Below are 20,934 nucleotides of genomic sequence, written 5' to 3' on the forward strand. Positions count from 1 at the left end.
GTGCATGCCGTGAGTGTATGCCGTGAGTGTATGTCGTGAGTGTATGCCGTGAGTGTATGCCGTGAGTGTATGCCGTGAGTGTATGTCGTGAGTGTATGCCGTGAGTGTATGCCGTGAGTGTATGCCGTGAGTGTATGCCGTGAGTGAATGCCGTGAGTGTATGCGGTGAGTGTATGCCGTGAGTGTATGCCGTGAGTGTATGCCGTGAGTGTATGCCGTGAGTGTATGCCGTGAGTGTATGCCGTGAGTGTATGCCGTGAGTGTATGCCGTGAGTGTATGCCGTGAGTGCATGCCGTGAGTGTATGCCGTGAGTGTATGTCGTGAGTGTATGCCGTGAGTGTATGCCGTGAGTGTATGCCGTGAGTGTATGCCGTGAGTGTATGTCGTGAGTCAGTGAGTGTACGAAGTGAGTGTATGCCGTGAGTGTATGTCGTGAGTCAGTTAGTGTATGAAGTGAGTGTATGCCGTGAGTGAGTGTATGCCGTGAGTGTATGTCGTGAGTCAGTGAGTGTATGAAGTGAGTGTATGCCGTGAGTGTATGTCGTGAGTCAGTGAGTGTATGCCGTGAGTGTATGCCGTGAGTGTATGCCGTCAGTGTATGCCTAGAGTGCATGCCGTCAGTGTATGCCTAGAGTGTATGCCGTCAGTGTATGCCTAGAGTACATGCCCAGAGTACATGCCCTGCACACTGTACATCGACGTCAAGTCCATGTATAATAGTAGGCCCGCTGTTTTTTCTTCACTACATTGAATCATAATATTAGAGAGGTTCCGGAGTACGATTTTTCGTGCCAAAATCCGTAGAGGCGCTACGGATTTTTTATACGTCGTTTTTGAGCAGTGAAATGTTCCGGAGTACGGAACTTATGTGTTTGCCACCATTGCCTAGGTTACGATCGCAAACACGTCACATTCCCGCGCTATGCCTTTTTATTTTGAAAGTTTGTACCGAGATCAAAACTTCCCGCGGAAAATCGATGTTTCTTGTACCAAATTTGTACGCAAAAATCTTTCTGCACCCGATGACGCAAAATCTCCATACGAAACATGGTTCGTATGAAAGCCAGTCCACACGCATTCTCCGTGCCGAAAAATCGTATGGAGCACGCCTCCAAAAAATCCGTAGAGGCCGTACGGATTTTGGCACGGAAAATCGTACCCCGGAACCTCTCTATTATTATGATTGTAGTGAGAAAAAAAACAGCGGGTCTGAGCATCCCGAATAATACCCATACCGTTGACCCCCCCCCCCCCCTCCCCACGCCATGTCGCTTCCCAGCTGGGTTTTCGGCAGGGGACGGGAATTAGATCAAGGCTGTCAAGTGCAGTACAATGCACATCAACGCGGAAGATCAGATTCGATGTGCTGGATCGTTCACATTTCCATGCTGGACCGGCACGTAATGCCAAAGTCTCTTCACAGGCAGAACATCGACGGAGGACGGCAATTAGAAAGGGGGCAGGTCAACGGTACTTTACGGTACTATCAAACACACCATGTGAAGAATTCCATGTACAGCAGATGTCAGGGAGTGCTAAGTAACCGATTTACGTTTGTGCCTGAATATCCCTACGCCCCTCTCTCTGTTAAAAAAGCATTCTTCTTTTTCCCCTGGTTCAATTCCCCTTTAGCAGCAATCAACACTGTTGAGTTGCAAAAGTAAAATTAAATATACCTTACCATACCCCTGGCCAAATTCACACCGTTCCAGGCACAACAAATTATTTCGGTTATGATATTTTCAAAATGGAAAAGTAGTAAAGAGCAGAGATACTGAGCCGGACACATTACACGTAAAGTGAACACAATAGACGTTTTCCAATTGACTTCAACGATCGTGAGTGGACAACCGTATGTACAAATATAATAATTATGGCAAAAAAGTGCTAGATCTCCGACACTGGATACTATGGTCTACAGTCCCGCAAATGCCCTTTTCAAACAAATGAAGCAAGTGCCCTGCGGAGTGCTTTTGAAACAAATGAAGCAAGTGCCCTGCGGAGTGCTTTTCAAACACCATACAGTACAATAGTTCTGCGAGAAAGTTCGAGTCAGATCAGTGACATGCAAGCCATGGTTGGCTATAAAATAAACCTGCAATCGCCACGCAAAGTGGTCATTGGCTACCCCAGCCAATGTATTGCTTGGAATAAAATAAATAAATAAATAAATAAATAAAGACGGTAATGAGGATGGCAGAGAAATGGTGGTTGAAACACACCTGGCGGAATAGTGGTAAAGATGTTTGCAGCTTTGACAGCAGTGCTACGTATTATGCTGCATTGGAGCCTTCACATCATTCGATACCGCAGATACATAATTAAATGATTACCCAATGCTGTAGACAGCAAGCTGTTTCGGCCATATATGCCTCATCAGTACAGCTACGAGATATAAGTAAGCCGAGCTACAGGCTATGGTGTAAAGGTGGCACTGCAGGCATTCATTTCAAAAAGATAACTCGTTGCTCTAGCGCCAGAGCGCTCTAGCTACGAAAAGTAGCGAGTGATGCGCAATGCAGCAGGACTAGAGCAGCCAACCGAAAGTGCTCAACAAGGTGAATGTCAAGGAGAGTAATACCCATAATTAAATGATTAGAAAGAAATAGATCCGAGGGCAATAGCTTAGCCCCAGAGGAAAGAGTAATGGTTTTAAAAGGGATTGATTTTCAGCCACCACAAAAAATTATTTTAGCATACATGTAGACAATCTATAGCGCTTGAGCAAAAGCCATGACAACAAAGCCATGACAACAAAGCCATGACAACAAAGCCATGACAACAAAGCCATAACAACAAAGCCATGACAACAAAGCCATGACAACAAAGCCATGACAACTGGACATGCTACCGTGATCATCATGGCCACCGAACACCACGGAAAGGGATGTCCCGGCAAACAGAATGAGCGCTCGGTTCGCATTTTCACCTGAAGTCAGTGCGGTAGAATGGAGTTACATAATATAAAACAGCGAGTTGAGGGAGTTGAAAAGGGAAAGAAAGCGAGAGTAGGAATGCCAGACTTAAACGTCCATCCTAAATGGCATGGATACAGACCGATGAGAAATTCGTACCGTATTCAGGGCACAACTTTAGCTCTAATTATCCGACTTTCACAATCGTTGGCATCCTGGAAAGCTCTTGATGAGCAAAGCAGAATATACATGTAGGTAAGAGCAAAGCAGAATATACATGTAGGTAAGAGCTAAGCAGAATATACATGTAGGTAAGAGAAAAGAACCTATAAGTTGCTAGTTATGACTTTTCTCTTTCCATACTACTATTGGCTCAACTTTCAAGATTTTATACATGTAGGTGTCAGCAGTATTCTCTTCTTTGTATACAGGCATAAAATAAATCAGCGGCACTCGGATACCGCCAAGTCTGACATTACACTTTAGAGCCTGTCACAGTGCTCAGTACTTCATTGTAGATGTGTATCTAGGAAAGTAGACATTTTAACGCGTACCGAACTCCATGTTAGCGGGCGACGAAGCTTTCTAATCGACAGATGTGGGTTACCCTTGACCCAGATGCACTGCATTTTGCGAATGCTAGGTGAGCTGAGAAGGATCTCTGCACCTGCCATTGTGAGGTCATTGTCACACAGTGTCACTCTCTTCAGACAGTCGTTGCTCGGCAGGAGGCTGGCAAGTGCACTAGCCACACAGTCACCTAGGTGGTTACCGGTCAGGCCGAGGAATGACAGAGCTGTATTCGTCTTGAGTGCCTTGAGAATAGCACAGGCAATTTCGCTCCTCATCTCTGTCCTCGCCAAGCCAAGATGGCGCAGTTGACTGGTGTGTGGCAGGATGCCACACAGCTTGTGCATTTCAGTGTGGCTGACATCGCATGCTGCAAAAACTGGGTTACCCTCAATGTACAGTGCTCTTAAGGAGGAAGTGGGCAGGCAACATGCCTCCAAAATGGCCACAAGTCCACTCACTTCAATCTTGTTGCTGCGTAGATCAAGTACCTGCAGGGTGGTGTTGTGGGCGAGTGCGATGTTGGCTAGCTGAAGTGCTCCAGCAGAACTCAGATGGTTGCGGTCCAAGTCCAGTAGGCGGATGTCCGTACTCTTAGATACTGTGGGTGCTAAATAATCAATGCCCTCATCTCCAATACACCATTCTCTAAAGTCGACAGTGTGTCCGTTAGTTGCCTGCACAATGTGTCCACCTCTGTGGATTACCTGTCCATTCTCCACACAGTGCATGTTGTGGAGTACCCAGTCTGTTGCAGCCATCATCCCGCACTGTGCAACCTTCTGAAGGCATTCCAAGCTTATGGAATTTCCTGCCAATTTTACTCTGAAATAGCCCATGCCCTGCTGGTTTGCAGTGGGGGTGTCAAGGCGGTCTTGGGAAGTGGCGCGATATGCAAAAATCGAGCAAATACAATCCCCGATGGAATCGTCAAGCTGGTTATCAGAGAATGAAATCCGGATTTGATCCCGACTCTTCACTGTATCCAAGACTAAGGTGGCATCCCGGGAAGTGATGTGGTTACCCGCCACACTCAGTCTAGTAAGTCGAGGTGATAACTCCACCAGGCTGGCAATTAGCTCGCCACAACCAGAAGGAAGAGAGCACCTACCTAGCCAAAGTGCCACTACTGAGCTGCTGTAGCCCTGCATGGCCTCTACCACTTGAGACAGGAATTCTTTGCTGAAGGCATTGCGGAAGAGACTAATACATCTGAGCTGTTGAGAGCGAAGGCAATGTGCAATAGCTGAGGCGTCGGTGGTTTGAAAGCCACAGCTGGGGAGATGTAAATCTGTTAGCCTGCTTTCAGTAGTACACAGCCAGTGAGACAGCTGTGTGATGGGATCACCATGGAGACTGACGCCGTTCAGGTCCAGGGTGGTGACATTCTGCACTAAGGCGGCTCCCACATGTCTGAATCCCAACAGTGAACCAGAGAGGTTCAGTGCCTTTAACTGGCCGATGGTAACAAGAAGGTCCTTGAGTGACAACCCGTCTAATGTGCTCAGCTCTATGCCATTGAGGTCTAGCCACTCAGCACATACACACCGTGCAGCTGTAACGAGGTGTTGCTGCTCAATTCGCTGGCTGGATGGAGATGCGTTGAGTCCGCTTTGTCTGCACCTCTCCGAAGCTTCAGTGAAGCAGGCTAAGAGAAATTGATTCATGTTTGCTGGCCAGACTGCTGCAGCTTTCATAGCATCTCGTATGCATTTGAAAATGCTTGCTAAGTGCTGGACAGGGACGAGTCCACAGACAAACTTCCAGAACGGACGAGTTGCCTCACTCACACCAATCTCATCAGACTGTGCGCAGATCTTTGCCAAATGGCCAGGATCCTGTTGATGTGCCAGCCAGTGTGCAGCGAAGAACTCATGGAAGGTTTGGTGGAGAAAGGAATATTTCTCCGAAACATGTGATCGTTCGGTAGATGTCAGCAGTCCCAGGTCACATGCTGTTTCAAATTGCTCAGCGGAAAGAAGACGAGTTGCAATTAAGGAAGTCTTCCCTCTGAGGCTTTTCAAGGCGGCCTCACCAAACCTATCCTGAAAGCTACCGCTGACCAGTTTGGACTTAGCCAAGCGGTGAGGATTTTCCGCCCTGCTGTTGGAAAGACGGTTCACGGGGTGACTCAATTGACCCCTGATGGCATAAGTAGGCACTTGGCTCTGCAAGGTAGGATCTTGTTTTTGTGCATATAGTTGTAGATTGCCGTGCCGTTTTGATGTATTCATGTCAAGAAACTGACCGTAGAGTGAAGCGCTGCAACGTGGTAGAACTTGATGACGGGAGTAATATAACTCACACACTAGGGCTGCCATCAGCGGTATGCTCAAGGCGGCTTCCTTCACATGCTCCATGCCTTCTTCCTGAAGACTTGACCAGCACTTTCTGCCTTCGGGATCACCCAGGATTTGGCAAAACAAGCCTTCTAGCTGTGCCTGGCTGAAGCCTGTGAGGCGAAAGAAAGCATCACAGTGCTCAACCAGAGTTGACGCCAGTTTGCAAGGCCGACCCGTCAGCAGAAGATGTGATCCAACGAATGCCTTGCGCTTCCTGTATGCTGTCTCTCTGAAGCAACTCTGGACAGGGAACTCGTCGAAACCTGCTTCGTCTAGGCCATCGACGATCAGAAGAAGGCTATCGGAATTCTGGCGCAGAACCTTCAGCACACGGTGCTGCTCGCCAGTGCTGAAATCCAACGATTGATCATCCAACGCAAGAAAGTGACACCAGTCAGTGCTGCACAGACGTTGTCTATCGTTCCGACAAGAGATGTAGATGGGAAAGCGACACCGGCTCTTCAACATACTCGGTGATGGATCACAGTACTGTGCCAAGATCATTTGACACAGTGTGGTCTTACCACTACCTGCTGGTGAAACCACCATGGAGCTCTTTTCCAGGTCTAGGTGCTCTGGATTTGCGATTGTTGGTTCAGTTTGCAGGACTTGGACTGCATTCACTATCGGGAAACTAGACTCGCGGTGGGCCTGGGGTAACGTATTGTGAACTGCTATGTCTTGAGAAGTTTCATAGCTAGCCTCGGCTTCACCAATGGCTACGGCCTGTACGTGCGTGAAGAATTTTCTGACGTCAACGCGATGACCCCGCTTTGTTTTAAGCCCCGGCAGCGCTGTTTGACTTTTCAGTTCATCGCACTGCCCCACTAGCATGGCAGCATACTCACTGAGCAAATCTTCATCGGCACGCAATCGTTCAGTCGTGACAGGCACACCAGTTAGCCTACCTGAGCCTGCGCTGGCGTCCGTGCATCCGTCCAGTGACTGCATTGCTGTGCAGGAGTAACGCAAACGGCAAGAGAACACCAGCAAACACAAATCATGTGTTACACCGGACTAATACTTCATTTCGCTTTCGGGAAACGTTTTGCATGACGGTCGCGGGATGCGTCAGATAAGTTGAGGTCAAGTCAGCATGTTACAAGGCGAGGACATAGCGCTCCTGACTACAACCATAACCCTACAGTATGTATATGTTAGGTACCTCCTCCCGTACCTTTTCTAGTTGGCCTGCATGCACTCGTGTACTCACCTTTTGTCTCCTTTTGTTCCGTTGGCCTGGGTAGCTACTTGCGCGCCCATACATGTAATTGCCATAGCTACCCAGGCCCTTTATCTTGCCGTTCAGACTTGATCTCTCTCTCTCTCTCTCTCTCTCTCTCTCTTTCTCACTCTTCAATGTAGTCGTTTCGTTCGCCTTGGTCTCTTGTCTCGTCGTCTATAATAAATGTCGTTCCCACTAACTTGTTCCCGTTGTCCGTTGTAATGCCTGGAGAATATATCGTCAGTCGTCCTTTTTCGCAATCAACATATACATGTACTAGTAAAGAAAACGGCGTTGGGAATTCCTTGGTCACGTACTGAGAATGCAGAAGAGCTCTCCCCCACAGCGCGTGTTAGAGTTTTCAGCCACCGCGAGCCTGCGCGGTCGACTGGGCCGACCCAGGACAACTCTCCTCTCAGCTCTTTCTCAGGACTGCCTAGCCCGACTCGGCATTCGCCTGGGCACGCTTAGAGGCCTTAATCAGCTGCGGCAGTTGGCAGGGGATAAGTCACGGTGGAATGGCACCCCGCGGCACTCATCTTCCTCTGCCGAGCCGCGTCCTTGACTTATCCCCTGCAGGGTGAACATCGTGCACGAACAGTCTACCGTCTTTCTGACATTGCCACTCGAACTTGACAATAGAAGCTGCTTTTCGTATGTGCAGTTACATTGATGGTGTTTTTGTCTTATGTTTGTGAATCCTTCCCGGAAGCAAATGCTGGTTTTTATGCATTCGTGTAATCAAGAGTACATAACCCCCCAGAGTGTGCAACGCCTGATCCAGCTCTGCATAGGGTCTTGGTCGAGCGGAATCGGATCTTTGCGTCATAATACCGTACACATCTGAGGGGAACCCGGGGAGTCGCGGGTACTCTTGGATCAAAAACAATGGTGCCCTGCCTCGAGACCGGCCTTGCGCTGGTGTGAAGTGTACGCATGACATCAGAAGATCCGATTCCGCTCGACCAAGACCCTACACAGAGCTGGATCGGCGTTGCACACTCTGGGGGGTTATGTACTCTTGGTGTAATTACTCAGCGTTATTTGCAATAATAATAATAATAATAATAATAAGTAAAGAAAGGTAAATGAGTTACTACACAGTAACACAGGCAGGTATGCAGTGCAGTGCAGTACACATGTACATATACATGTATGTATAGGATATTGCACGGTTCCGAGGGGATTATTTTCCAAATCCCCAAGGCGCGCAGAGGATTATGAGCCATAATCCCCTCAAACGAGGGGAAATATCCGTAGATTACCTGAAAAGGGTGGTTTTTCACAAAAAAAGTGATTCGCGACCCCTAACTTTAGCGAATTATGAGCCATAATCCCCCTCAAACGAGGGGAAATATCCGTAGATCACCTGAAAAGGGTGGTTTTCACAAAAAAAAAGTGATTCGCGACCCCTAACTTTAGCGAATTTGACTGATTCGCTAAATTCGTTAAGGTTTATGTGTCGCTAAAATTAGGGGGTTTACAGTAATGCCAGCTGAAGAAGGTCAGTGGCAGTACTCCACGCGGGTTTCTCTATTTCTTTCGCGGCAACCCATACGTATTGGGTATCAAAACATCGAGATTTTCAGTAGCTTTCAGGCCAACTTTGTCCGAATTTTGTGCGTTGAAAGTTGACTGCACTGCGATCGAATGCGCTCGTGAGAAAGTGCAGATGCTACTAAAATGCAGAAAACGGACTTCGCTCAGGCGCGCTCGCGAGGAAGACTATTTTCGTTGCATTTTCTCTTCACAGCTGTCTGCCTGGCCATGATATCTTTCCAGAGAGCCATCGTTTGTAGAGATCCGTGGATATACAGCTGAGCTATGAAAATTTTGAGTTCGGCTCAACTCAGAAAAATTTGAATTTTTCTGACCCCCTTGGCACTGAAAGGGTTCATGCCAGCTGAAGAAGGTCAGTGGCAGTGCTCAACCATGGGAACTTCAAACTTGACACAGCAATAGTGCCTTCTAATAGGCCAATAACACTCCATCACTACATCTGAGGAGCACTTTCCTTCAGGACAATAAATTTAAGTGCACGGCTAAACATAGTTCATGCCAGACCTATGTTTGCCAGAATGATCGTGCCGAGTGTCGAGGTGTTATTTGAATCCAATTCTACACTATTTCTTTTGGTTACCATCACATTACTGTAGAGCGACAAACTATGGCGGTGCGCAAATTTAGCGTTTTCATAAATTTTTGGACTGATTCACGATGAAAAACTTTGGCGATTCTATCTCTTCAGTCGGATCTTGTACTGTCTACAAACTCTACAATCAATGTACGGAATGGTTTGCGGCGATTTATTTTCGCGAATGTGTGATAGTCGCGAAAATAGCAAAGTTTAATTTCTAGCGAAAGTGTCTGACTTTACGGTAGATTCGTTGCATCTGCTGCTAGAATACATTCAGAGGTGGTAACAGTGCAGCCTGAGCAACTTCTAAGGTTTTGTCGACCTGGTGGAAATGCAGAAAAATGTCTCATGGTTTGTGTCAGCCTGGGTCAGGTTGAATGTTCTGCATCCGCGAGGAACTCCCTTCCCCCGCCCACAAGGATATAGGGGCAGATGCAGCTCCTAAGTGTTGGGAAGTGAGTGAATACGCAAATACGCAAGTATTATGATCGCACACTCACCAGTAGGACGATCAAGTGTAGCACCGGCAGCAAGCATTCCAGCAGCTTCAGCAGCCCTCGCACCACCAGCTGTCCGCAGCTTGTCTACGCCGTCTAGCTTTGCCAAGATCTCCCTGACGCTTGCTTCCGGCTCTACGTCACGGATGCACTCCAGGAACACATGGAAAGACTCGTCATCTCCAGATCGCAAAGCGTCCAGCAGGGCCTCATTTTGGGCAGCAGGACCGACTAACGCGGCGAAGCCCTGACGTTGTGTGCATTTAATCAGTCCCTTAGACTCACACTCGATACGCAGCGGGGCTGGAGTGAACGTTTTGACCATTCTGCTGAGCAGGCCAATGAACACGGGACTTTCCCATGCGGACGCCATTTGCACACGTTGACAGTCAAGTCATTGACTTCCCTGAAATACAGCGCAGCACCAAAAAATACGCACAAAAGAACACAACCAATAAGGTCGGGATGAGATGTGATCATCATTGAGAAGACTAGAGGAAGAGGTACCTTCAGTTTGACAGGTCACACAAATTCCCTGTCATAGGTATGTGCCCTCCGTGCATCCTGGAATATCACAGCTTGTACAAAAAGCTATTTCAAATCATCGCCCAATGTTTCCTTCAATAAATCCTTTTTCAAGTTTTTACAACTGTTGCATATTGTTTCCATCTGCTTAAAGGGGAAGTTAAGGCAAAAATTAAAATTTCACCAGTTGTAGTCTTCGGGGTGCGGAGTCGAATGGTCTTGGTCCGAGAAAGCTGAGACGCTCCCTTCCTACTTGAATCCCAATCGAACTCGCGCACTTCCGCCGAAACTGGGTGACTGCGCCCTACTAGATGGGGATTTGTATGCAAAATGTCACTAAAAGCGCCATTTCATTCTTATAAAAGCACGGATGACCGCGATTGGCCCATATGTTGTAGTCTTTTGGACGCTGAGTCGACTGGTTTTGGTCCGAAAAGGCTGCGATGCAGCGTTCCTTCTTTATTCCCAATCGAACATGGTTGAACAAGTGGTCACGTGCTCCTGGGTGCCCAAATCACCTGGTCACCACGCCAGCAGGCGACAACTTTCACACCAAGGTTCAACTCGAGTGACAGGACTGCACCCTAAAAAGGTCAAACAGGCTAGTAAGTTGTACCCTGCAGGCACGGTGACCAGGTGCTGGTGTACGCAGGAGCACGTGACCGCTTGTTCAACCATGTTCCATTGGGAATGAAGGAGGAACGCTGCATCGCAGCCTTTTCGGACCAAAACCAGTCGACTCAGCGTCCAAAAGACTAAAACATATTGGCCAATCGCGGTCATCCGTGCTTTTATAAGAACGAAATGGGGCTTTTAGTGACATTTTGCATACAAATCCCCATCTAGTAGGGCGCAGTTACCCAGTTTCGGCGGAAGTGCGCGAGTTCGATTGGGATTCAAGTAGGAAGGGAGCGTCTCAGCTTTCTCGGACCAAGACCATTCGACTCAGCACCCCGAAGACTACAACTGGTGAAATTTTAATTTTTGCCTTAACTTCCCCTTTACAATAGAAGAGCTTCATCAAAATGTACCCGCCATTGGATGGCTACGAGGAGTTGGAGTGTGTTTTATTCCTGTTTTTTTTTTTACTATGTTCACATAACCAACTCGAAAAGAATAAGGAAAGACAATGGTACGGAGACTAGGACAAACGTGACAACTAATGAGCAGGCGCTGCACCGAGACGCAGCAGTGATGGTGGGGCATTGATGACTCTGCCGACCTGAGGTCTCGGCGTCACGGCCAAAAACACGCACCAAAAACAATGAAAAAAGAAGAAGATAGAGCTGTACAGGTAAGAAAGATGCAAAAACCCAAGGCTTAACACGAGCGATTGTGGAGGAGAACTGTTGTACTGCCAAAAGAAAACAGGAAGTCGTGAAACACTTCGGGATGTACATACTTTAGATGGTCGAATGCGGTGGCCAAGTATTACAGTATACTCGTCATCGGAACCCACTGGAGACTGCTCTCTGAGTGTTGCGGATAATTGACACCCCAGTGTAATGACAGTTCTCACCACTGCAGATATCTGATTCACAGACTGACCAGCCCCAGTCAACTAGTTTAGAGACCATTTCCACGCTCCTTACGGTATATTCGTTTTTGCTCTTTTATAGTGTACAGGATAGGCTCATTCTGCAATGGCTTTGCTTCAATTTTCCCTGAAAAGCTGAAAGGAAGCCTGTTGAAGGACAGCTCTCCTTCAAGAAGAAACAGAGGGAGTAGAGGTTGCCAGTACCAACAACAGTGGCAGCTCCCTTCATTATCGTAACAAACCACGAATATTGGATTCATGCCAGGTGTTTGTTATTGCAGGCAACAGACCCAGTGAAACTGCAAACTAGGTTGCATGAATCAGACCCTGGCCATTGAGTACATTTTCACTAAAGGCGATTCTAGCATCACACCGCTCACCCAACATGCTGTGTTCAAGACAAAAAATAGGTCCCAGATGGAATTCAAACGGGCACTGCTCACTGAGAACGCCCATCACATAGCTGTGTTGAAGTGCATGGGAACATGCTCATTATCCAGCAGAAAATGCACCATCTATTAAAGTTTTAAATAGATTGGGAGAACTTCAAACTTCACAGGTGCAGTCGAGGAAATGAACGGGCTGAAAAGAGAAAAAATGCCAGACCCACCAGGACTCGAAACCGGAACCTTGCTTGTCATAAGCAATGCTCTAACCATCTTAGCTATGGGACCAGGCCGAACCTAGAAGGCGCTGACTAGTTTTTTTCACTCGAAAGGCAGCTCACAACACGTGCCACATATACTGTTGGCACTTGGGTCTTTCCCCTCCTCTGGAGAACCAACCACGGTCAGTTTCTGGAGCGCACTACTAGAGGTGAAAGAAAGTGATCAATTTTTATGAGATTGAGAGAACTTCAAATTGCACAGGATTAGAGAAAAAATGCATTACCCACCAGGACTCGAACCTAGGTTCTAGGTTCAGCCTGGTCCCATAGCTCAGATCATGCGGCTTAGAGCATTGCTCATGACAAGCAAGGTCCCGGGTTCGAGTCCTGGTGGGTTTGGCATTTTTTCCTCTTTTCAGGCAGTTCACTTCCTCGACTGATCCTTTCAAATTTGAAGTTCTCCCAATCCTTTAAAAATTAATCACTTTCTTTCACTTCTGGTAGTGCATTCCAGAAACTAACTGTGGCTGGTCCCCTGGGGGAAGGAAAAAGACCCAAGTGCCACCAGTATCTGTGGCATGTGTTGTGAGCTGCCTTTTGAGTAAAACACTTGTCAGCGCCTTCTAGGTTCAGCCTGATCCCATAGCTCAGATTGTTAGAGCATTGCTCATGACAAGCAAGGACGCGGGTTCGAGTACTGGTGGGTCTGGCATTTTATCTCCCAATCCTTTAAAGATTGATCACTTTCTTTCACCTCTGGTAGTACGTTCCAGAAACTATCCATAGTTGGTCCCCAGAGGAGGGAAAAAGACCAAAGTGCCATCAGTGTGTGTGTGGCACGTGTTGTGAGGTGCATTTCGAGTGAAACACTTGTCAGCGCCTTCTAGGTTCGGCCTGGTCCCATAGCAGATGGCTAGAGCATTGCTCAAGACAAGCAAGGGCCCAGGTTCGAGTCCTGGTGGGTCTGGCTTTTTCTCTTTTCAGGCAGTTCACTTCCCCGACTGATCCTTTGAAATGTCTAAAGGCTACAGTATTTTACAGGGTATAAGTCGACCCCAATTCTTGGGATCTCGATTTACCGGGTCAATATCAGTATGATCAATGACGGTTAATCCCTGGTTGTTGGTCGACTACCTTTTTTCTTTCGATTTTTAGGTCATTAATTAAAGGTCGGCTCATCACCAAACAAAATTAATGGTACAGTCGACTCCTGATATAACGAACACCATTGTGCAGGAGAATTAGTTCTTTATAGCCAAAGTTTGTTGTAACAGAAATGCACTCACACTATACAAGCAACAAGTCATGACTGGCAAGTGACCAATGACAGTATGAGTGCACTTGGTTTACATGCAGACCTACAAGATTTGGTTCGTTACAAACGAAAACTGTTCGCTGTAAAGGGTCAATTTTGTATGGGTTCAAACACGGACATGGACAAGGCTTCGCTATATCACGAAATTCGCCCACATCCGAGTGCGTTATAAGTGGAGTCGCTTGTATTTCTCATCAAAACTTTACAGTCCATACAGCACAAATAGATGGGCATCACCATTTGTATGGTTGGTTGACTTTTCCGTATCCATGTGGGTTCTAGGTTCAGGGACTGCATACAGTTATGATGCCCACCTACATGATTGTGTAGTTTTGGTGCACCGTCCTTGAAAAAAGTTGCCGCACTCATACTCCTCTCCCTTCAGAACATGTGTTTGAGGGCAGGATACTCAGTCCCTATAGGCAACGACCGTCACAACGGAGAGAGAATGAGCATTGCGCTCGCTATGTCGGGCTCATTGAAGGTCTTCAACGCGTCTTGACCCTATGCTCTGAATTGACCATGGGCTACCATTACCGTTTACCTATAGCACAAGGAGGTTTGCCCTGTCATACCACTGAAATACAACTACGCACAAACGGCATAACATGCTCTTTCTGCCATACGATAGGATTGTGACTAAGGGAAAGGTCAAAAACGCTGCACAAAAACTACTAAAAGCGAATTCGGCACAGGGGTACCACTAGCGCCTAAACTCAAATCAAGGAACCCGTCCATCTGGCGAGATGGATCCACTACTGGCCCCTACCCTGACAAAGTCAATCTGCCACCGCGTGCATACAAGCAGTGCACTCATACTCCATTCTCTGACAATTGTCTGGTAATAAAACTACGGATGGCAACATCAACAAAGTCTCCTAAGTTCTCCACAACAGCACAAGGCATAAAAGCCACGTTCAACTTCATTGGTTTCGCGATAGGCTTACGGCTCAATTGCTACTTGAACGTGATACTGGTGATGTTGATATAAGTTTTGCCTGGACAGGATGGTCATTGCATTTCTTTTACATCCTCGATGAAGTAGCTTAGAGCAGACCCGCCCCTTTCCATTCACTCTACTTCCTATGAATGGGAAGTCTGCCCACTACTACTATCCTAGCTGAAAATACAGTAAAATCTGACCTAACCGGACAACGCCCTTGGTCCAGGTGAAACTGACCCGATATGATAGGATTCCGCTTCATGCAGGGATGCACAATCGATCCACAACACTTTGAAAAAGTTATTTGTCCGGTCAATCGTGACAGGATTCCGCTTAGCACAGGGCCCGGCACACACAGGTTTTACTGTACGTATGGAAACGACAATGCCGCCGTGGCAAACACGTGAGACTTATTGACTACGAGGAGCATGCCATCTACAGTACACGTTCTACAAATTGCATCCAGGGAAACCTGATAGTCTGCAAATACCAAACCCCGGCTCCAACTTCGTTCTGGCTAATGCCTGGTCCACACTACGCCGAGTTTTCGCCGGCCAATGCTCCGACACCGACTTCGACATGAAATGGGCCGACTGGGTCGGACCTACACTAGAATATACCCACTCAGATATGTCGGAAATACGTGCGACAACACCGTCCGCATCAGACAATTTTCACGCCGATCTGGAGGATTTTTCGTACGATTCCATAATCAGCCAAAACATCGGGCTGATGTGCAGGCCGCATAATTAATTATTAACTTTCTTGTTGCAGGGACACCAGAAGCTGCACAAACTGTTAGTCTGTAACGTATTCAAATCGGCGTTCTTACCTTGTTTCCATTGCCGAGGCGGTAGATCAGTCGGTGGATCCGCTCCCGTGTCCACTGCCTCCAGCGATAGCCTGCTGGTAGCTGATCAGCCGCAGCGTGTCCGCCCGTGCTCCTTAGGAGTTAGGTCCTCCCTTTCAGCGAGGCGTGAAGTAACACCTCGGAAGTGGTGCTGAAACGTAGCTTGCCTAGTGAGGTTTACCTCTCACTCGTCACGGATTATCCCCTCAAATTGCTCTATACGTACACCAGCATTGCAAACAGAAGAAAAGAAAAAACTCATTTCAAACTGCTCACTGTACTAGCGTTCATTCGTGACATTACTGACATACTGTTCAATCCTTGCCGAGAAAACAAGCTGGAGCAGCTACAGCTTACCAGATTACCTTTCAGATCGGTCCGACCTTCTCGTAGTAGAGCTCGGTGGCAAAGCGAAGAAATTGTTTCGGTTGATCGCACAAGATCCTCCCAGCTCAAAGGTGCACTCGATAGGCTAACGTGATAACAAAGTCATGTGTCCTACAAATTAACCTGTGTGCTATGAGGAGCGAACATCGGGAACAAGAACAAATAGAAGGCCTTGCTTGTGTTTCGCTGGATTCGAAGTGTTTGGAGGCTCTGGCTGGATGTAAACACTTTTCTAGCGGTGTTGACATCTTGTTTCCGAAGCTCAGCGATTGCCGCACGAGCCCTCGCCGCCTGCATTTGGCGAGTTTGCGCGCTGTTTGTGTCAGCCTTTTTGGCAGTTCGTTCTTCGACAGATCACGTCCTTGGACTTGTGCCAGGCTCGAAAATCTCCGCTGGTCTGGTCCGTGGGATCACTGAGTCTGATCCGAACAGACTCCTCGCTCAGTGACCCCCATGTCTGGGGAGTAGATCTACTACATGACATGTAGAATCTACTTCGAAGTACACGACTTTGTAGATCTACAGTCGATACACATAATCATTGTAGTCATGTAAGTGTTCGAGGTGGCCTGCACCGCCCCGCCTACCCCGCGGATCGTGCGTGTCACGAGCCAAGTCAAGGGGTCAAGGGACACACATGACACGGCAGACATTATGTACATGGCTAGCTAGTTCTACTGAATCACCAGGGCCTGCTGGAGAGCCGGGTCAGCCGGGTCACGCGCCCGGCTGGGGAACTGCACGACCTGGCTGAACAGATAACACCGGGTCCAGTCTGACCTGGCTGAAAAATGTCTCAAACTGACAATGGATTCCTAAAATACCGGTATTTTACGACTCGCGGACCCCATCTGTTGCAAATCTAGCACAATCGTAGATCTACACACTACAGTCTACAAGCGACAGAAACTCGGCTAGGGTCAACTGGTTCTAGCGCGATCTGGCCAACGGCGAGCAGGAAGTCAGGACATTCAAAGTCGATGGGGGCAGGCAGTCAAAAGCGGCGCGAAGAGAAAAAGAACTCACGCTTTGTCGTTTACCTTCTACGTTTGCGGGCAGGGACTTTGATAGTTCGCCTTGTTCTCTAATATTTCCGATTTCCGGTAATAAATTCGCCTTTCTGTTTTCCTGCGTTTTGAGCAGGCTTTTTGGTTGTTTTTCTGCCGGATGATCTGACCCGGCTTGACCCGGCTGGCCTGCATGCGCCAGGTACACTCTGACCGGGCTGTGTTGAATGTCTAGAGCAGGCCCTGATCACATGATCTTGCCACGTGATAAGATTCTATGACTCCGCGGTGCAGTGGGCCGGTGGTGCAGTGGAGCCGCGAAGGGGCCATGGGCTCAGTGGGCAGCACCGTTGAGACTTGAGAGCGTGATCTAAAATGAAAACGTCCTTTTTGGCTTGGTCTGTGTTGATGCTCGCCTAAGTCGCCTTCCAAGTAACTACCTGTAACTTAGATCCAGTCTAGTCTGTAGGGGGCTTGGAATAAGTGGCGCGAAGCAGGCTAATCTAATCCGACCTCATGGACACCCCCAAAGCTGCGACCATTGCAAAGCCCAATATTTGTCGCACTGCTGGTACATGGTGGGTTTATGGACGCTGCCTGGTCTGGAGCTGTTATCCACGTGGCCAGATTTCACCAGGGTCTGGCAAGCACCCGAATGAGTTGCCATGTCTGCTGTGTCATGTCCCATCCCCTCACATTGTGTTGGGCCTCCGCAGCTCCCCCCCCCCCCCCCCCCACCACCACCCCACGCACACACTACATTGTCACATAGCACAACTCAACCATTCGCTACCCTGTTATTGAGCACTCCTGCTCGTTTGGTCTCGCGAATCCAAATAAAATCAATCAATCAATCATGTGTGTCCCGTGTAGGAGTGTGCGGATAATGCTCGAAAAGGTGGCAGATTCTGCTCGAAAAGCTGTGAAATTGGCAGAACCATACAAACCTTATGGCGGGCAATTCCTCGAATTCTGCTCCATTTCTTTATCCACATACCAAACATGCACGAAACTTACCAGAAAAAGTACCGAATTCTGTCAATTTTTCTGCCGGCATTATCCGCATATGCCTATGCCTAGTGCCTTGACCCCTTGACTTGCCTCGTGACACGCACGATCCGCGGGGTAGGCGGGGCGGTGCAGGCCACCTCGAACACTTACATGACTACAATTATGTGTATCGACTGTAGATCTACAGTACATGGCATGTAGTAGATCTACTCCCCAGGCATGGGGGTCACTGAGCGAGGAGTCTGTTCGGATCAGACTAAGGGCGGGTTCGAATTGTCACTCTTTGACTTTTCGAGGAGCTTCGTTTTTCTGAAGAGGTGGCCTTCAGAAAAACGAAGCTCCTCGAAACTCCTCGAAACTCATCCGATGGGAAGGTGGATTAGTTTCGAAGAGTTTGGAATAGCTACGTCACGTAGTACGTGGAGATGGTCGATCTGATCGGATGTCATCATCGCCATGACAATTCCACTGAAAAACTCTAAAATGATAGAAACCGTTCTAATGGGACACTTCAACTAATCTTTTTATAAAATTTGTTAGAACAGTTGATGAAGACAATTCGAACGCGCCCTAAGTTATCCCACGGGACCAGACCAGCGGAGATTTCGTGCTCCGCGACAGTATCGTAGATCGTATGCCTTCCCAGCTCGGATCAGAGTAGAGGGTCTGATGGTGCCCTCGAACCCAGATCACGAACGTGCATTCAACTACTTCGTCTGGACTGCAGTCGACACAGATTGTTGGAAAATCGGCTGCATAATTGGAATATACATGTATTGGAAAATCGGCTAAAAGAATCGGCTAAAAGAATTGTTGGAATATTGGTTTCTGTCGAATCCTGTCGAGGAGCACTATCCTGTCGAAACCAGTCAAATTGTCTAAAATGCGGGGTATTTTGGAACGTCGACTTTATTATTTATTTATTTATTCACAATCACGTCGCACTGGCCAATGAAAAGGTGATGTGGGCAGCAGCCAACCATGGTGGTAATAGAGGGGTGAGAGAAAGGAATGAAAGGGGAACTGAAAAGTAAGAGAATCGCAGGGGAGATAGGGCAGGGCTGAATACGATGGATAAGACAGCACATCAGGATTCGTCGTCTTGCTAGGAGAGGTCTGGTCGAGGTGCAGTTGGTGGACTTACGCATAACGTGTAAACAGCAGTTTTCTCCTTTTCAGCTAATTATTTTCCTTTTAGTTCATCATGCTTTTATATTGAGCTCCCGAGATAAAACGAATCGCAAGTATGGAATACAAATCACTCAATCTGAGGACAGAACTGTTTCGTCCTTTGTGGACTCATCAGCGCAGCACAGAGAAAATGAGGCCGAACCTGAAGGACCTGATACAGTGTAGCAATATAAAATAAATTTTCCAAAGCCAGATTACAGAATATACAGAATACAAATTATACAACACAGTGAGCTCAGAACACATACTGTAGGCATGGGCGGGTAATGCTAGTTATTTGCTGCGATAATTAGGGGTGTGCGGATAATGCTCGAAAAGGTGGCAGATTCTGCTCGAAAAGCAGTGAACTTGGCAGAACCATACAAACCTTATGGCGGGCAATTCCTCGAATTCTGCTCCATTTCTTTATCCACATACCAAACATACATGAAACGTACCAGAAAAAGTACCGAATTCTGCCGATTTTTCTGCCGGCATTATCCGCATATGCCTAGCGATAATGCTAAAGGCAATGCTCATAATACGAGGATATAATGCCAGTCTAGGGACCGGCGGATTCTGCTCGAAAAGGTGGCATATTCTGCTCGAAAAGCAGTGAAATTGGAAGAACCATACAAACCTTATGGCGGGCAATTCCTCGAATTCTGCTCCATTTTTTATCCACATACCAAACATGCATGAAACTTACCAGAAAAAGTACCGAATTCTGCCAATTTTTCTGCCCGCAGAATCCGCCAGACCCTAAATGCCACTTATAATGCTCACACTACTCCATAATGCCAGTTTGAGAGTTAGAAAAGTCGATTTAAGAAGGCCGTCTTGGATCAAGGCCAAGGAGAAAAACACTTAAACAGCAGTGAGCATGTTGTCTGAAACAATCCACTGAGAAGGTTGATTTGCACCGTCAAGTCTCCGGACGAAGCCGGACGGGTTCAGACGCACGATTTTATTATTTATTATTATTATAGACAACACCTCATGGCATGAGAAGAAAATCAGCCAGTACGGGAGATGTGGGTGTTAACCAACCATGGTGAATAAAAGAAAAAAAGAAGAAAAGTAATGGTCAAGACGGAGAAGCATGGGAGGGACAGGTGATGGTGAATCTAGTGAGCAGATTTAAATGCGTCCAGGGTACTGGCATTGCGCGTAGTAGCGGGCAGCGCAAGCCAAGCAGAGTAAGCAACAAAGAGTGGAGAGCGTACAAGGGAGGACGTTTTAGCCAAGGGGAGGGCAACAGAGCATCTTGTCTGGGAGCCATCTGTGATTCGGAACCAGTTATACACGTTAAGATGAGGAGGATGTAGAGCTAGTTTAAATTTGTGAGCAAAAGTGCAAATTAATTTTTGACGGTGGGTCGACAGTGGGCAAGCATTTGCAAGGACATACAGGGAAGCAGAAGAGTAGACTAAACAGGATACGAAGAAGTTTTCTATGGTGGATTTCGAGATGCTCAGCGAGAACCGAGGACAAGCCACACCAGCTAACAGCAGCGTACATGAAAAGAGGCAGGATGTACAGTTTGTAAAACAAAATTTTACATTTGAAAGGAAGATGGAAACAATGGGGACGTATAACACCTAGGGCAGAGCTTGAACGGCTGCAAAAAGCATCAATATGGAAAGACCAAGAGAGACGATCATCAAGCATTATTCCCAGGTGTTTATGGTTGGAAACAACCTTCATGGGTTCTGGGAAATCAGGATGGTGTAAAAGTGACATGGATGAGATTGGGGGAAGGAACATTATTTCGGTTTTAGTCAGGTTCGGAACTGAACCTAGGCAGCTTCATGCATGACACCGTTGTCGACCGGCAATTATGCTTGTAATGCCAATTTTGTATGCGAAATGGTGTTATAATGCCACCTGGAAAA

The 20,934-nt window shown here is 47.4% G+C and overlaps 1 protein-coding gene across 2 annotated transcripts; it reads right to left on the reverse strand.

Annotated features, from left to right (window-relative positions):
- Positions 1-2,524: 2,524 nt before the first annotated feature.
- Positions 2,525-16,126, reverse strand: LOC135819462 (uncharacterized). Of its 2 annotated transcripts, none has more exons than XM_065332676.1 (4): positions 15,830-16,126; positions 15,447-15,680; positions 9,691-10,093; positions 2,525-6,781 (listed from the first exon to the last, which is right to left on the reverse strand). In XM_065332676.1, the coding sequence occupies exons 3-4, from the start codon at positions 10,058-10,060 to the stop codon at positions 3,426-3,428; spliced, it is 3,726 nt and encodes a 1,241-aa protein (XP_065188748.1). In that variant the 5' UTR covers positions 10,061-10,093; positions 15,447-15,680; positions 15,830-16,126; the 3' UTR covers positions 2,525-3,425. The 2 variants fall into 2 exon arrangements, with proteins under 2 accessions (XP_065188748.1, XP_065188749.1); XM_065332677.1 differs by having other exon boundaries at positions 15,822-16,126.
- Positions 16,127-20,934: the final 4,808 nt, after the last annotated feature.

Source organism: Sycon ciliatum, chromosome 6 (genome assembly GCF_964019385.1).
Source record: "Sycon ciliatum chromosome 6, ocSycCili1.1, whole genome shotgun sequence".
Classification (NCBI taxonomy): domain Eukaryota; kingdom Metazoa; phylum Porifera; class Calcarea; order Leucosolenida; family Sycettidae; genus Sycon; species Sycon ciliatum.

Excerpts from the sequence above, each read along its gene's own strand:
- LOC135819462 (XM_065332676.1), bottom strand. The coding sequence starts at position 10,060 with ATGGCGTCCGCATGGGAAAGTCCCGTGTTCATTGGCCTGCTCAGCAGA. Across the intron at positions 6,782-9,690 it reads TACACTTGATCGTCCTACTG|CAATGCAGTCACTGGACGGA; the intron begins GTGAGTGTGCGA and ends ACTCCTGCACAG.